The 18,453-nt window shown below is 33.3% G+C and overlaps 1 protein-coding gene across 1 annotated transcript in view; it reads left to right on the plus strand.

The window, feature by feature from the left end:
- Nucleotides 1-18,453, plus strand: part of LOC112691520 (inactive tyrosine-protein kinase 7-like) — a gene marked incomplete at its 5' end in the record, with an annotated part of 284,123 nt that continues 265,670 nt past the window's right edge. Inside the window, 1 exon segment of the mRNA XM_025565787.1 lies at nucleotides 1-529. Coding sequence (XP_025421572.1) covers nucleotides 448-529 — 82 coding nt within the window.

An 18,453-nucleotide genomic window follows, 5' to 3' on the forward strand; every position in this document is an offset into this window, starting at 1 on the left:
GGAGAAAAAAAAAAAAACAACCCTCCGCGTGTTACGGGACGACAGTGCGGTATCCTTAACGCGTTTCGCGGCGTCTTCCGGCGATCGCGTCGTCGTCGAAGTGCGAAGAGGAAATCGGTTTTCCTGTTCGCGGGTGTCCCGTCCCCGGACCCCCGGTGCGGTGCGCGCGAGTCCGTTCGGCCCGCGGGAATTCCGGTGGTCTTTTTCCCGGTTCCGCGGTTCACGCTCTCCCCCCCTCCCCCCCTCCCGCCCCCACCCGCCACCCGGGCCCATACGCTCCCGTCGTACCCCGGCATGACGGCCGTGCCACCGCCGTTGATGTCGTCGTTCCCGTCGTTCGTCGTGCGGCGGCCGGACTGAAAAGGGATAGACCGCCCCGAGGAAGAACAGTCGATAAAAATAATTAAAAGGGAAAACAGTCGACGGAAAGATCACACGGCACGCGACATGTGCACGGCGACCGGCGGATTTCTGCGGTCCGGTAGCGCTCTGTTGTGGTTTTGTGTATTCTTCGTAGTCAACTGCCGAGGTAAGGTTTACGATGTCCGCACGCTTGACGTTGAAATAAAAGGGGGAACCCGCGGAGCGCCGGACACCGCCGACGCCCGATCACGTTTTACGGTCGATTCAACGTAAATTCTCGCGACCCGATCTCCGCATAGTCCTAATAAGATATCGGTCAATAGCATGGTCGGCGACGTACGTCCGAAGGATCGATAAGAGGAGGAGAGTCGGGTCGAGGGAAAAGCGATAGGATTTTTGATGCTGAGGCGGTTTGTGAGGTTCGATTCAACTCATTCGAGTTCGCGAAAACCGTAGAGGTTCACTAAACACGGTTTCAGAACTGCTGATGTGTACGTCGATGCTGTTTGGCGCGGTGGTAGAAATGAGAATTCTCGTCCTCTGATTGTCTTACAAGTTACAAGAACCGTGCAATCCATTTACAAGTCTACAAGTATTTCTACGGCAACTTGTGTTAAAGGTTCGCGTGCGATCAGATGAACCGTATCAATCGCTTTCGGTATTCCGCTACGCGTAACGCCGCAGCGTTGATTATTCAATTTTTTTTTTCGTAAAAATTAATTATAGTATTCTACGTTTGTGTCAATCGCGTTGATCTACATCTTCTTCCATGCGCATTTTATATAATTTTTTTGCGTTACGAATATGTCCCAAAAAATTTTATTTCAATTATATATTGTTTTAGTAAATCGTACGTTTCACTTGGCGTACGTTTTTCATTATTATTTAAATTGAATATCGAAATATATTGTTATCTTAAAAATAAGAAAATATAGATTTCTTATGGAAAAATCGTATCGAACGGAAAAGCGAATGCCTGTATGTAATTGGTAATTGATAGCTGATTCTGCACAATTTAATGTCATTTAATTCCATTAATTATTATTGTTATTGTTTTTTTTTTTATATGATCTAATTGTTAAAACTTGTTACTCCCGAAATTACAAACCTTTTTTTTTTTTTTTTATTAATAATAAAACACAATCTGTACAAAAAAGCACAATAAGTAGTTTTGCTAAAATAACATATCGAATTGAAATAAACTTAACAATTTAAACAAAACTTAAAAGGAAGTCACCCATTGGAGACACCTAGGAACTAGTTGGGTTGGTGATTACTTATAAAGCAGATCACGATTACAATTGCGTTTGAGCCTACGGGGGGGGGGGGTTGTCAGGAATGTAGGATTTAGCCATATTTTTTATGAGGGGATTATTACTGAAACTGAGTTTAGTGTGAAATCGGTTGTAGTGGATGATGGCAAAATCAAGGACATTTAGTTTTTAGGTCATTATGGAGTTGAATGTTGGTCATGTACCAGGGGGTTCCAGTTAAAATGTGAAGTGCAATATTTTGAAAGGATTGGATAGGGCGAATGTTAGAGGGTTTGGAAGGCCCCCAAATCTGTATGCCATAAGACCAAACCGGTCTAATCATTGAATTGTATAATGGCATTTTGGTTTTCAGATTTAATTTAGATTTGAGGAGTGGGCGGAAGATGTGGAGTCGGCTGTTGGCGAGTCTTCTTTTATTTTGTAGATGAGGTTTCCAGGTTAGGCGTTTATCAAGGATTATGCCAAGGTATTTAGTCTCATTTAAGATAGGTATGTTTTTGTTTTTGAACTTGATGGTAAGGCAGGTGCCGGGGCGAAGTGCCAAGGTGACTTGAGAGGATTTAATTTCATTAATATTAATCATCCAGTTAGTGGACCAGGTATCAATCAGGTTTAGATGTTCTTGGAGATGTTGCGCTGCTGTGTCAATGACGTCATGGGTTGAAAGGATGGATGTAACTTACAAACTTATGTCGATAATGTGGTTTAGAACTGTCAATGTATTGAAAGTGTTAGTGTTGTTCGGTATATGTATAATTGTAATATCGACGCGAAAATCACTATTTCATATTGATTTATCTGACCGTAAAAATGTTCTAACTTTTCTGTGTAGTTTTCTGTGTAGTCAATGTTGACTCGATAGTGCGTTCGCTCGGGATGGGGAGAATGTATTATTACACAGGAATACAACTGTATCGTCTTCACAGCGTATTTTTCAGGGCTGTATCTCATAATGGTCTTACTTATAGTAATTTATAATATGCACAGTTAACGCTCAAAAAAAAAAAATAAAAAAAAATAAAATAAAAAAAAAAAACATTTAAAATTGTTTTCGTCTGCAGAATTTTATTATGCGTGTTTTTTTATTTTTATTTCAATGTAATTACGTTAGGAAGTATACATTTAAGAATAATAATATTAAGGTATAGTATTCAAATGTACGTTGCTATAACTCGGGACTTTCTATGAATATTAATTTTAAATAAATTGATAATGGTTATTTTCACTTTATTATTTATTAAATCATAACTTCTCAATTATAACAATTATTTTTAAAAGCTTACAATTAATTATTATTCCGATTGATTTTAATGATATAAATGTATTATTTTTAGAGTAATTAAACAATTTGTCGTATATTTTATTTTATTGAGTTTAGTTACTGATGTCAAAAACATTTTTGTATTATTTGAAATATATAGAATATAAATATATATATATAAATATTAAAAAATATATATAAATTAATTATGTTTGGCACCAATACGATCTCATCAACATGCATTGTGTTGTTGAATAGAGATTTTTGAGTAGAACGAATGACTATATAATTGAATAATATCTTTATATAAGTATATATATCATATATTATATGATGTATATTATAAAAAAATAATTTGCTGTTGGTGACTCAGTGCCAATACGCAGTTTCAATATTAAAGATGATAAAATAACTTTTGTATATTACACCAATTCTAGAGAATTTATACAACCGAAGAAGTCCGATAAAAGTTTCTTGTACGTTAATATCTCATTATTATTATTATTATTATTATTATTACTGTGGCGACTTTTGGTGTTATTTATTTTTATTTTTTACACCCCCTCCCTGAATGCCATTTCGTTTTGATCATAAATAACACTGTCGTTTTTCCTACGCGTCTCCGCCCTCCCATCGAAACAGTATGAAATTAATTTCACCCAGTACGGCGCGGTTTTTCTACATAGTATGTAAATACCCTTAAACCGCAAATCGCAAAATTATTAATTTTCGCCGACCGTCCTATTGTCATCCTCTGCCTATCACCTCTCCTATCCCCCAATCCCTCTCTTCGTATGCAAGAGGTCCACAAAAAGTCTATGCAAATGTTTGACTTGGGTCATCGGTAAATGCGCATGTCCTATTATTTTCGTATCTTTTTGTCATATTATTGATATGTCCGTAAAACACATACACATATACACGCTAACACGAAGCTACACTTGTAGCAAGTACGTATACGCGTAGTTGTTGTGACTGCAGTACGGTACAATGTTATTATTTTTCTTAATTAATTGATTAATTCATATTATGTATACAAAAGCACCTGGACGGGGTACTGCTATTGTGTTAATATTATGATATAACGTTCATTTAGCGAATATATCATATAGTAATTCTTGTAATATAGATCTATGTACACGAGTATAAAATATATTTGATATCAAGTTGGTATACGGCTGATATGAGAAATAACTGCGGTAGGTGTCTCAGACAATTCGCATATTATAACACTATCATATGTGTTCATGTTTGTGAACTTTTCATTGAATGAGTTATTGGTTATCATTATCTTATGTTCTAAGTAACATTTGATGGTAGAGTAGTTAATTTTTATTTTCACAAATTTAACGGTTAACCTATATACTTGAACCAAGAGTCTGTAGATATTTATTTAATATTATGATTAGCATCAAAGGCTTTTCGTATTGTTTTTAACTTATTCAGAAATTTTTCAAAAATTTTTCAAAATCTTTTACAAGGAAACAAATAATTCGTATTATAGGTAATAGATGAAACGTTAAATTATAAGGCAATTTAAGGTAAAAGTGAGTGAAACTGAACTCTGAATCCATCATTTAAATTAATGTGTTACTTTTTATAGGTCATTTCAAAGACGATCTTCTTTCTGCTTGATACATTTCGATTCTTGTTGTTTTAAATTGATATTATTATCTTATGAGGCGTAATTATGTATAAAAAGTATCATATGACGTATAAATTTACCTTACTACTGTGATAATTACATAAATGTTGAAGCGTCTAATTATCAAACATTTAAAATTTACTATCAACCTTATCCAAAATCATAATTATTCGTTCCCGAGATAAATTAAATATTTTATTGATTATGTTTGTCTCGTAACGCTATTGGGTTAGTTGAAATTGATATTGACTATCATAATTTTATATTTATCCTACATTATATTTTCGAAATCCGGATATAAAATATACGGAATATACGGAAAGTCGATCGCTGAAAACGTATACTATTATCTTCTTTTTAATTTACTCTAATATTATTCTCGTGCTCATACTACAAACATAATAATAAAATATTGCAAAGTGCGGATTTGAATAGCAATCTAGGACGGACTGAAATATGTGATTTTATCAATCGTTAAAGCCGGCAAAACTAGGAGCGTGCTCAATTTCAAGATTTTAGATGGATTCCCATGTTAAAGAGTGCGCATTGAGTTGTACGTTTTCTCTTGTATAATGTGGGTAGGGGTGGTTTTTTTTAATTTATTTGGCAGTCATAAATTATATACCTAATATAACAGCATAAATCACAAAAAATCAAAAATATTGTAATAACCCAGAAGTATAAATAAGGATATATATAGTTAGATTTCCAAGTTATTACCTTTATCCTTGTTTAGGGGAGCACCTTTATCGTTATAAAGGTTTGTGAGCCAGCCAGTTCAATTGGGTAGACCTTTAAACTAGATAAAATAGCACTTATTTGTTCTGTGACAGAGAAAGAGCTTGGTACGCACACACTGACGGCCTATGGTCAAGAAACTTGAGAGAGGGTTATGTGTCTCTGTTATAAAGAGACGTATGGTGGCATAGACTTTGGACTGATCTTTTGAGGGTTTAACCTATTTAATTTGTCAATAGGTTATTGTTAGGTTAGGCCTCTATTATTTGAATTGTGTTTTCTGTCCGCGTATCGAAAGAACCGTTGTTCATTGGTGTTTACATATTAATAGTAAACATCATTAAAATTTATTTTTGACATAATATTGAATGATACACATCATTATAATAAATATTAATCCTATAGAATGCCCATATCATATTATTTAATATTCATATAATAGATGTTTACTATTGTGGTTTACAAACATACATAGCCAAATCTATGAGGCAAAATAAAAGGATAAACACCGAGCAATTAATACAAAATGAATTATTATTTTTTAACGATACTTTATTATTTTTCCATACTATCAATATCCGAATACAGTGGTCCGCAATCAAAGACGGTACTAATCGAGTTTCATTTTTATTTCGATAATAGTTCGTACTTAAATCATACCTAAGCCCAGTTTTTTTTTTTAGTTTCGTACGCGTGTACCGAAAACGTAATTATTATATTATTATTTTGTTTGAAGTTTCGAAACAAAGCAACTGCAGGTCTACTATACAGAGGAAATCTGAGCACACGAGTGTGTAGTATAAATAATCTCAAAAAGTCCGATGCAATATAAATAATTTAGCGTTTCAAATGTGAGTGCTTGATAGGCGCGTCACTAGGGTCAAATAATTATACAGATAATTGAAAGTCGTGGCTTTGTGATGACGAGTCTGGTGCATGGTATATCTTGTGTATATTATTGTGTAATAGTACCGTTTGTTTCACCCATATGATGTGCGTAGACATATTTATTTACAGTCGGGTATATAGGTATTTAAACTGACTAGAGATCGGAATTTAATGTATTTGTATGCTTTTGGAATGCAAGACACGATGCTTTTGAAGCTGTACAAATGTGTTCCTAGAATATGCACTTTTCTAATAACGATATTATTAAAAAAAAGTTATATATTTTTCTTATATTTTTGTAGAGCTTTTCAGCCGTTTTTAACCGTACGTATTTTATTTTATCAACAGTAAAAACGTATAATTAATTTTAGACACATATTTTAACCATCCAGATCGTTAATATTTTAATGGTTTAATTTTTTATCCTTCAACAAATGGAAACAATTAACGATTTAAACTGGATTAAATACAAACCCTAATTTCAATACTGATATCCTATTCTAGTCGGTCAGTCGGGATCTGAACACACGCGAATCTACACCGAATCCCTTCGGTTTTCGTTAATTTGGTCTAGTGCCGCGAGCGTCCATTTGTATACGAGGTTTCCCGTCTAATTGTTACAATTAATATTTACGATGATTAACTGTTTCCTGACGTATCGAATACATTCGTCGGCGTCAACATTTCATTCCCTTATTCGCGTGATTGCTCTGCGCCAAGAGCCCAAGGCACGTTTTGTTAGTTGTGCGACAGTTAAATAATTGTTATTCGACTGATACCAGGACGACGTTATGAGATATTCATTCATAATTTATATTTATCTCTGTTTGAACGAGAGATCAGTGGTATCCAACTTAGCATTGTCGAAAGAAACATTAATGTGTAAAAATAATCAATAATTTCTCAAATGTAATAGTTTTTAGAAAATAACTAGAAGCTCGAGTACTTTGTTTTTAAATAAAATTTTTCTTACAATATTTATAAAATACAAAGTTGCCTAGCACCCCCACGTTTCAATCAATTATGCAAATACACAAAGCTTAACTTTCGTATTAAAATATTATGATATGTCTTCGCGTTGCTTTTTAAAATGCGTTATTTGCAAAAATAATTTTATTTCTTACATCAAGTATATTTAATGTTTAAAAGTATGTAGTCTTCATAAATTCTTCGCAGTTTATACAGCGATCGTTTCATTACAGGCGTAGAATAATATAATGTGTTTTTACGTTGTTACAGAAACATGTGGTTATGGCCAAATGACTAATAATATAAAATACAATATAACATTATGATATGATTAGTACATTATATGGTATTAACTTGGTATTAACCTCCAGTTATTATATCATGGGTTTTATTGAGTAAGCGATTATATTAACTGTGTGATCAAAGTCAGTTTAAATATATATATATATATTTAATAATACATCAAGCTCTTTTATTTACTATAGTCTGTAATTACTTAATTCATTCGACTTGTTAAATATGGAAAAGAAAGAAAAAAAATAAATGAAATTGATTTTTCTTTTTTACCATGACGACGGTTGACGGATTGTGTTCGAGGGAAAAAAATAGAACGTAGTTAGTACCTAAAAATACTTTTTTGCTAGAGCGAGTCACATTAATTTCCAATATCTATCGAAAATCTTTGGATTCAATTACTGTTAGAAGTAGAACGCGTTTTTAAACTTACCATTTTATGATATTGTCTGTCTAGGTATGATAATGCGATAATGTATATTAAACAGCGATAAAACCGTTTTGGTCATTAAACACCTACATTTTATCGTTAATAGTCATCTGGCCATTTTAGAACCATTATAGCACTTCGGTATTGATTTACGGCTCGTTTTGACATCCCGTCCGACAAAGATATAATTTGTACTTTATATATCTTCTACGATAAAAAAAACCATATTTAGATATTTTTTTAGGCAAATTTATTAATCTGAACTGTCCATTTAATGAAACACGTTATCGTAGGAACAGAACTTGAACACCATTACTGATATGGGATATTTTCCGATATTTTTATTTTTTATCAAATCTACACACGTATTACTTACATCCTAGGTAATGGATAATATCTCTGATGAGCATGTAAATGCATAAGAGCTGGTCATCAACTACGGTTACTGTTAAAAAGTAGTTAATTGTACACTGCATTACTCTTCATTAGTACCGTTTACTTGTGTTCACCGTATTAAAAATATTATACGCAAAAGACTTATTTATTATTCAGGCCGCGGTATTTACATTTTCTCGCGTTAGATACCAATATTTTCGCATGTAATTCATTACAATCTTATAAACACCGTATGTCCCTTACTCAAAGTTAAATTATTGTATCTAATGATCGTTATAAATCATTCAACCGATACAGTATTTTTATTCTCTTTTGTTCATATTGTACTTAATTAATGTCGTTGTTCTACCGATGGTCTGTTAATCACTGCTATGTCTATTGAGCTTGACCTGTTGAAGTAAATAAATAAATAAAATAAAATAAAAAAAATGTTCATAATTTATAATACTGCATATTAAGATGCGCTGGTCGAACACTACTCTCTAGCCTCGCTCTCCTTGGCTTAAGTCAATGTCATAATAATGTCTTCGTGTGTATTCGAAAGCAAATCTATAAAATATAAACCTCAGTGTTGGCAAAATTATTCAGTGGGGAGCTCGGTTAACTGTAGCGTATGTTTATAAGACGCTTCTAACGTTTTAAGTGCTCGTAAAAATTATTTACGAGTAAAGATGTACACCGTGTATATGTCGAATAAGGTAAGCGTGTACACATGTACACGCTACGTTTGAAATAATTGCAAGTTAATTGAAATCCAAAAAATAAATCCTAAACAGATACTTATTCACTGTGATTCACCGTAAATCATATCAATTTGCTTTAGGAATAATGAGTATAACTGTAGTTCATAAATGTGCTGTAGAATAGCGCAAAAAGTTCCGTCGATATTACTCAATTACAATTTTTCGTAGTGGACGGACTTACTATTCAAACAGAAATGCTAACCGAAACAGGTACTATCAGAAAATTGCAAACACGTATAGTTATAATATTTTGAATGTTAATATTTAAAAAGGAGGTTGGTGTTAAAAAAAAAAAAAACTCCGTAAATAACTTTTGTTCGTTTTATTAATGAGAATTTCGATTGTGTACGGAAAACAAGAAAACTGTTTCGACGCCTAAGCGAATTCGATGTCAACAAAACTAGAACGGCGCGAGCGTCGCGGCGTTCAAGAAGAAATCCTTCGGTAACACCGCCCGGTCCGATAAACCTCCTGGACCGTTTACGGTTCAGGCTGCGCGGCGGGTTTTTTCGCGAGAGTGATGGTGTACGTTGTAACGAGTGCGTTGCCACGCGCGATCGAACCGCCGACGGAGTAGCGTTTGTACACCGCTCTGGCTGCGGTCGCGCGGTAACACGATTGATGGCCAACAGTTCGGCAACGATCGTCGACGTCCAACGCAAACGTCATCGGCTGGCGACACGGTGCCGCGCGTCCTAAGGGGGTGAAAAACGATTATTTTTCGAAAACACCGAACGGCCGTTCCGAGCGCACCGGTTCGTGGACCGAACAAACATTCGTAAGACGTGCAGGGTTCACCAGCGACCGCTGAAACTGCTAGTGATTCCCGACCCAACGGTTTACGCGTGCCCGACAGCGTTTTGGCCACGGGGGCGAATGAAAATACAATCGTTGAACGCAATGCGTTTTAGCAGCGGGGTGCCGCGAAAACCGGGTCTGTTTGATGTCGATGGGAACTGTCAATGTTTCGTTGATTTGAACGAGAGACCAACGCGTTCACTAATTTTACCGATACCCCTTTGAATTTACCCCCTTGGTCATTAATCGAACTATTATTATTATTATTATTATTATTATCCGAGTACATAACCCAAGTATAATGTATGGGTAGAGGATAGCTATGTTGAACTCCTTAAAACTGATTTGGTACGATAATGACAATTTTTAATTCATTTTAACACGACATGAACAGTATACATCAAAGTGATAAATAACAAATAAAATGTACGTGTTCGCAACTGTCCTTTAAGCTTAGAGCTTGTTTCGAGGGGGGTGGGGGGTTATAAGTTCATTTTATATGAAATAATGTGGTTCAGAGTAAATTATTTATTTCAATAATTAACTATCATATTTATTGAAGTAATTAATATCGTATTTCAATTTTAACATTTAAAAATCACTAAACTAACCTTCCTATAGCAGTTACATTTTTTTAGTTGATATTGAAAAATGTATAGTTATAAGGGTCCTCAAGATTTTGACCAGCACAACACAGACCTCGGGTAGTTTAGTTGTGGAACTGGTTGGTGTGTGCCGAACTTTGATAATATTCGGTACTCGTTATAATATTACGAAAATGTTATGATGTATTACGAGTAAAATAGTTTTTGAAAAAAAATCACGGCAGTATATATATATATTAGAACGTTTTGTACAGTCGGGAAAAGTGTTCCGGTACGAATTAAAATCAGATGATTTATCAAACAACTCGCAAGTTTTCAAAACGTTCGAATGTAACGCGTGCGTGTATTGTATACGGAAGAAGAATAAACTTTTTTCGAATAGACCTAGACATGAATGCGATAAGTTACGCGCGATTCGAATGTTACCAGAAATAGGCCGACAGTCCAGTTGGCTAGGATACGTGAAACGCGCAGGGACGAATGGATATGAAACCAAACAGGGGTGGTCCGGTGTGGGAATCGTTTCAGATTTTTTACGGAGTCGATCGTAACAGTCGTAACAGTACCAAATCGGAATCCGTACGTCCGGATATCGTTCCAGATAAATCGTACGTCGTACGGTTTATGATTTACGATTAATCACCGTCGGCGGTCCACTACGAATGCCGGAATGTTAATGGCGTCGTAATCGCGGCTGTTTCGTCCGAGAAGTCGAAACGACGATCAGTGTCGTTTGGCCGCGGCCCGTCGACAGTTCATCGCTGATCAGTTTTGTTAAACGTGTTATACAGAACATGGTTCGGACCATCGCGCACGTGGTACACTTAAATGCTAATACGTCGTGCGGTAGCGATCTTCGCACAACCGCGGCGCGACTGCGATACAGCGATGGTTATGGTGCATAATTATTAAATACGTATTATGATATGCGTTATACATCGTTTCGTTAGCCGAAATTAGTATTCTCGTCCTGCACCCCGTGTCGAACACGTTATAATGCATATTAGTTCGTCACGTATCAGCAGAAGGCATCACGACTCGTGCGACCCATTCAGCGGCGAGTGCTGCGCGGTCTCTTTGACTAGCGAAACTACAGCGGGATCGACTCCTCATTTCTCGGCACCTTGACTGCAGCCGTGCAGGTACAAGACGTGCACAACTTATGGCTGTTGAAATACGGTTCGCGCACTGTCGAGGTTTGGACGATGGGCGTAAAGCGATTTGATATTCTTGCCGGTGTAGCGATCGCGCGTGCGGTGTTCGTAACCGAGTCTAACGTTCTGCGAGTTTCGTATATCAATCGATTTATTGAAATTCTACTGAGCTATAACTGCTTTCAAGCGGCATCGATCGAACGTTTTTCATGACGATTTCAATGCCGGTTTGCAGAAAAAATAATATCAATTGAAACATCGATTTTATCATCCGTGAAATTTTTTTAAATGTTCGAAAAATTTGACTTACTTACTCGGACGAGTAATTGAAATCGAGATAAAACAGTTTGTACAGGAAAACAAAATATTTGCCTAGAGTCTGGACGAACGCCATTATAATGATATTATGAATTATGAAAAACGGACAGAATACGCTATGGTTTTGAATTTTATATTATCTTAGCAAGAGTTCAGAATATATTATAAGACTACCGTACTACCTGATTTCGTCATCACAGAATTAGTGTATTTTTTACCGTTTGACGGTCGAGGAAAGAACTTGATAAATAAAAAAAAAGAAGAATATTCTCACTAGGTATACAATAATGCGTGTTGAACACTTACGTTGAAAAATTTCGATTTAGCTTTAAAACATGATTATAAAAATAAAAGTTAATATTTTTTAATATTTTTTTTTAAACTTATCGAATTGTGTGACGCTGCACCACGCTACAAAGCCGTTTAGAAACTTCTTTTGACGCACTGCCACTATCTGTAAAGGGCACGTACGTTTAGACCTTCAGTCTTGACTGGACATTTTTAGAGGTAGTGGTTTAATGGTATTTTTTACGGTCTCTGCAGGATTAAAGGCACACCAACACATAACTTAAGATATACTAGTATATATGTATGTATTGATTTTACAGCGATATTTTCTCTTCTATTTCGTTGACAATTTTTTTTTTTTTATCGAATAATCATGAATATTCTCCACGCACAGACTCGTTTGACTGAGGGACATGATGTGAAATTTCATCCAGTAAGCGTTTTTAATACTTCAGCTTTGGCATGTAAATTTACATTTGACGTTTTAACATTATGCGATGCTGACAATAAGATATTTTATTTACCTAGAACTAACCAATTTGAAGTTTCAGCCTCTCCAATTCATAATATCTAGTCATTTTTTTTAAATATTTAAACGTGATTAAATCAATTGTTTCCACGAATAATAGCCATTATTTTCTTTAAAAGACCTTTTTTCACTTTTTTTTTTAATACTTTTTAGATTAGATAATTAGATAAGTAATATCTTTTGTATTAATTAATTTTTAACTTTAGTTTTAGTATAAACTAGGATTTTTTAATAATTTTTATAAATACTCAAACAGCATTTTTAAATAATGTTTTTGCATACCTTAAGTTTATTTTATTATTTTATTCATAAAGTAACATAAAATCTAGATTTAATCGTTGTGAGAATAAAATATTTGACTAAACTTTTAAATTTTTTTTAAAAAAAAAATGTTAGTTAGGTACTGTTGCGACCAGTATCTATAAAAAATACTTGTACATATTTATTCAGAATGGATGTATAACGAATTTTATTATTTACTAAGATACTAAATTATGATTATTACATTAAATTATTTCAGTAATAAAGTTTATCTAACTTTATTACGGAAATAATTTAATGTTATAACATGAGTTATAAGTGTTATTTAAATTTAAGGTACGTTTTCCAAGGCGTGACATGTCGCCACGACCGACGACCAAGACTTGTCGTCGCGACGCATTTTTTCTGATGTGTTTTATTAGACGCGGCATATCATTGCGATTTTGGTAGTTATATTCTCAATTCGCTTGCAAACCTGTCCAATTAAAGATGTGTACAGGTGTAACTTGTAGTTGATACAAATAATTTTGGTTAATACAGTTCTGTTTAAATTATTATGGATCCATTTATTGAAATATGCATTAAAAATAATGATATTTTGATATTGTTATTGGACGAAGAAGGTGACGAAGAGTTTATATTTTTTCATCAAAAGTCAAAAAAAAAAAAAAAAGGTATGTTTAATATGTTAAATATCGTGATACTGAAGGTTTTTACGAAATTTTAATTAATAGACATTTAAAAAATAATTACATTCTTAGAAAAGGATATCTGGAGTAAAATAAAAATCCATTTTATGAATATGAACCTGAAAAAGCGCCTCCTGTTAAAAATATTATTTCATTTTTGTTTTGTTTCAATAGTCGTTGTGATGTGTCGCGGCAACTTGTCGCGCAGCACTGCTCTTGGAGCAGTAGTGTCGTCGGTCGCAGCGACCCAAAGTTCAGTCGCCGCGACCTGTCGCGTCTGGCAAAACAGTTAATACTATTTTCGTGTAAACAGATATTGACGACATGTTGCCACGACATGTCGCGCCTTAGAAAATGTACCTTAACTGTTGCAAATCCGTAACGGTACTGAGATGTTTTCAGTGTATCGATATTCAGTTAAAAATGTCAAGAATTTAAGTTACTTTTGTGAGCTCCGTAAATTAACCGAACAGAACATAATCAATTCAGATGTCTACATAATTTGTGTGTCTTTTCATCATGATATAATATTAACGCGCATTAAGATTTTTATAAAGGACAACAACCGATTACTATAACTTACGCCTAAGTAGTTGTTAGGTGTTTGTAGACGATTAATATAACTGTTGAATATGTAATCCTCGTTATTGAACGTTGCGATGTCAAATTGAAGATTTATCAAGTGTTAACTTTTCGAGGTTAAATTATCGCAGAATTCATCTACTACCCACGTATGCGACATACGAATTTCGATTAAAAAACAAACAACACTGAGTATTTAACGAACTTGATTGTTCCAATGATTTCAAAACGTTCTACAATATACGATATAGGTAATACTTTTGTGAACTAGTTTTGTTTACTGAATTCCCGTGTATACCTGAATTAGTTCAACGATCAATCGGACGTACAAGCGATGGGCAATAATAGAATTATATCTACATGCACCGATTGGTCATCGGATTAGTTTAGGAGGAGCATATCCGTTCTGGGCATGTGTAAGCCACCAATAACTATCGCGATGAAATTAACTAGTACAGGTAGATACTAGTAAAGATAATAGCTGAATTTGTTATTCATACGAACATAAAACATTTATGTTGCACATAAAAAAAAACTAAAATAATAAATTAGACAATCATGATTCATTTGTAAGAGACATGGCTGAAATAAAAACTGTATAAGTATTCCATATCGATCGAAATTATGTAAACGAAAAATGTAGTCGGTAATTCGTTTTCTTGCGGAATTTTAATTCGCGCTTTCATCATATCGAACCGTACATAAAAAAAAAGAGTGGAACCATTATTTTATTAATGAATATAAAGTTGACGGTTGCGAGTGAATCGATTTGTGTAATCGTTCACATAGCACATAATTTTTCTTTTTCTTAGAATATTCATCCTAGGTTTCTCATGATATAACTTACTTTGCAGAAAGAGAACAATTGACATTTTGAGAAACTTTGTTCGAAGTATTATCTTATTTTATTCGTTTTAATTCGTTTATCCATTGAACAATATTTGCATCTAAAATGTGTTGCTATTGATCAAATAACAAAACTTACTAATTATGAAATAAAACTACTTCATGCAGTGTTCTCTTTGTAATATTGCCCAAACACTTATTCGACTGCATAAAAAATACATTGAACGGAAAAAAAATTAACTAAAAAGAATCATATTAAATCAAATTATATGTTAACTCCTCACCCGAACGGTTTGAATAAGCCACTCAGGATTTTATAATATAATGCGCATATACTCAACGGTTTACTATAAGAAAAATATTTATCTCTCAAAAATACGTAAAACAATTATAAAAGTTTATAAATAGTACTTACTGTAATATACACTTCGGTGTTTAGATAATAGTTTATTTCCCATAATATTTTTAATGGATTATTTTCGAAAATTCAAAATCTATTTAATTATTTGTTCAAATCGACGAAGCTAAGGTGATATGGTATTTTGTATTGTTTTTATTATACGAATGTTATATTTATCATAACGCCGTCATTACTGCAGTGTTAGTTAAGTGAAAATTAATTTTTGATGAGTTAAATGAAAAATAAATGGAATAAATATATATTCTATTTATATAATTGCATGCATCCGATCATTATATTATTAAAATATTGTGGTCAAGCACAAAGACAATGAATTACGAGTTCATTTATGTTACATATTTTTTTTCGATACCATTGCTTCGTAGTATCCACGTGCACAATGTAATCATCAGCTTAATCTTATTGGGCTTAAACATCGAATGTTTTTATGCGTATCGATGCAATAACAATAACAATGATACCTATATAAAAAAAAAATCACTTGCTGTTTGGACAGAATGACCGCCTTCGCCGTTTTGGATAAATGTTTTATTGGAACACCGAAATAATGACGATGACGAGTCGCTGATCCTAAAGGCTTTTAGAAATTTCAAGGTTATTGCCTAGGACCATTGGCCGTCAGTGAGTTTTACTTTCGTTTATAACTAATATCCTTAATAGTAAATTCCAAGTGTTATCTGTGTGAATTAGAGTAATATAGGATTATAAGCTAAATTAAACATTATAAAAGTATAATAATAAATACTAATTATTATACTACTATGTATAAAACTAGTGAGACACGTTATTACTATATTACGTAGAATTAAAACGTAATTTAAAAACTGTGAACATTGTTTGATGTTGAGAATTATAAACGAAATCCACTAATTCCAAAGTATAATAGAACACAATTATTAAATATATATATATATATATTTTTCATTGTAAATCATATTTCAAAAAAAAAATTCGTATAAAGTTAAAGCATTACGTTTAGATGAAAAATAAATATGAACTGAATGATGTGAAACAATTTATTTTTGGTTTATAGAATTTCGTTTTCAAACAGAAACGAAAGTAAAAAACCAAAATTCGTCAAAATATCGGAACTCTAATAATATAATATAATGTAAGTAATGCATGAATTCTCGAAAAAATCAAATACATGTATATGAACATATTTATATAAATTATTTATTATTCTTTGATTGATTTTTGAAGCATGCTCACTTTTTGTTAGCTTAAATTATGCATTCTTTCAAATCAGAATTGATGAAAACGTTTTTATGCTTCTCAAGGAGTATCCTATGGTGATATCAACTTTTTTCCCCCTTTGGCAACACTATTTTTTTTTTCTCGGATTATTCAATTCATTTTTTTAGAATCGTTATGTAACTCAATTGAAATTTGAACTAATTCATTCGTCGTTATTGATTCAAATTTAATAAACGTGTCACACTTGACTCGGTGCCTGTATATGAGTATCGATAAATGAAAATCATTAAATACTGGTCATAAGGTAGGTTATTTACTATCGTTTTTCTCAGCGGTCTCTTCCGCGTCAATAACTTCAATATTACAATTATAATCATCTAATTCTAATTATTTCATGTTTTTCACGAGAAATTTTAATTTTTAACAAAAAATATTGATCTGAACGGTAACTATGTATCATTAAAAACCCTAGATAATTTAACCAAATAAATATTTTTGAAACAAAAATGTTTGTTCTCATAAACAAGAACAACAGTTATATTACCGCTTGAAATTTCTTAAAAGACAAACCGAATCTGTGTTTTGAAATATATATTCCTGTAATATGTATACATACATTTTCAATAAATCAGGATTTGAGGATAAGAAATAACAGTTAACCCTCTCGATTATATTATATTAAACGAAAATCTAATGATATATCTATGTATTGCATTATCTTATGATTAAACATTGTGGTAACAAAGTGAGAAAAAATCAATGGTTTTAATATTTTTTGGCAAAACTAAGTAAAATCTATTTTGTGATCATATGACTATGATAATGTGATGGAGACGACATGCACCACCAACTATACCACACACCATCAGAGTGATATAGCGCGCATGACGAGCCTGTTATCATAGATAACCTAGCTCATAACACATTGATAATGTTGTATTATTTATGATTAACTTATTCCTTAAAATTTATATAAATTTATAAAAATTGAAAAAGGAATTTTATTTTCCAATAAAACCACGTAAACGTTTTCCGTATCTCATCGACGTGTCGCGACGTACGGTGGTACGCGACTGTTACGGCCGCCGTGGTGACGTAGCATCTGGCCATGACCGTGTACCGGATAAAAGTGCATTTAAGGGGGTGAAGGGAAAAAATATCCCATGTGTCAAGATTTTAGAGGCATGACAAAATTCGTAATTGTTTTCGTGTGCAATTTTATTGGCTAATTATATAGTAAAAACATTAGTTAAACTTTAATTTCTGGGTCCATTTTGAGTTCTAATATACTTAAGTTAACGGAGAAAAATAAAATTGAACGACCATAAAATTATTAATTTAATAAGTCTTGATTTATTGTGCTTGAATACGACGAGTATACGGAACCGGGGCTCGAATCGAGTTGGACGTGGCGAGTTACGTTTCTGTTTGTTTAAGGAGTCGAAACAGGATTTCGAGCGCTGAGTCACATGATTCGATTAAGTGCGATGCGTCCGTATCGCACTGTCGCTGTACGTTCAGGGTTTCCAACTTAAATTGTTTTGCACGGTTTATTTTTCTATTTTTTTTACTTCAAAACAAAAAAACGAAACGGTGCAAAGAATATGACAAATTTTATTACGTCGTATCGTTTCAATAAGGTTTAAATGTGGATATGAATATTTTGTTGACGTTATTGCAGTTTAACCGCAATAATACCGTTACCGAAATCGTTGAGAAAACAATATATTATTCTATCTGTGAACCATTTCTCCGAAACCTGAT

The sequence above is a fragment of the Sipha flava genome, unplaced genomic scaffold (assembly GCF_003268045.1).
Source record: "Sipha flava isolate LNK unplaced genomic scaffold, YSA_version1 64_pilon_pilon, whole genome shotgun sequence".
NCBI lineage: Eukaryota > Metazoa > Arthropoda > Insecta > Hemiptera > Aphididae > Sipha > Sipha flava.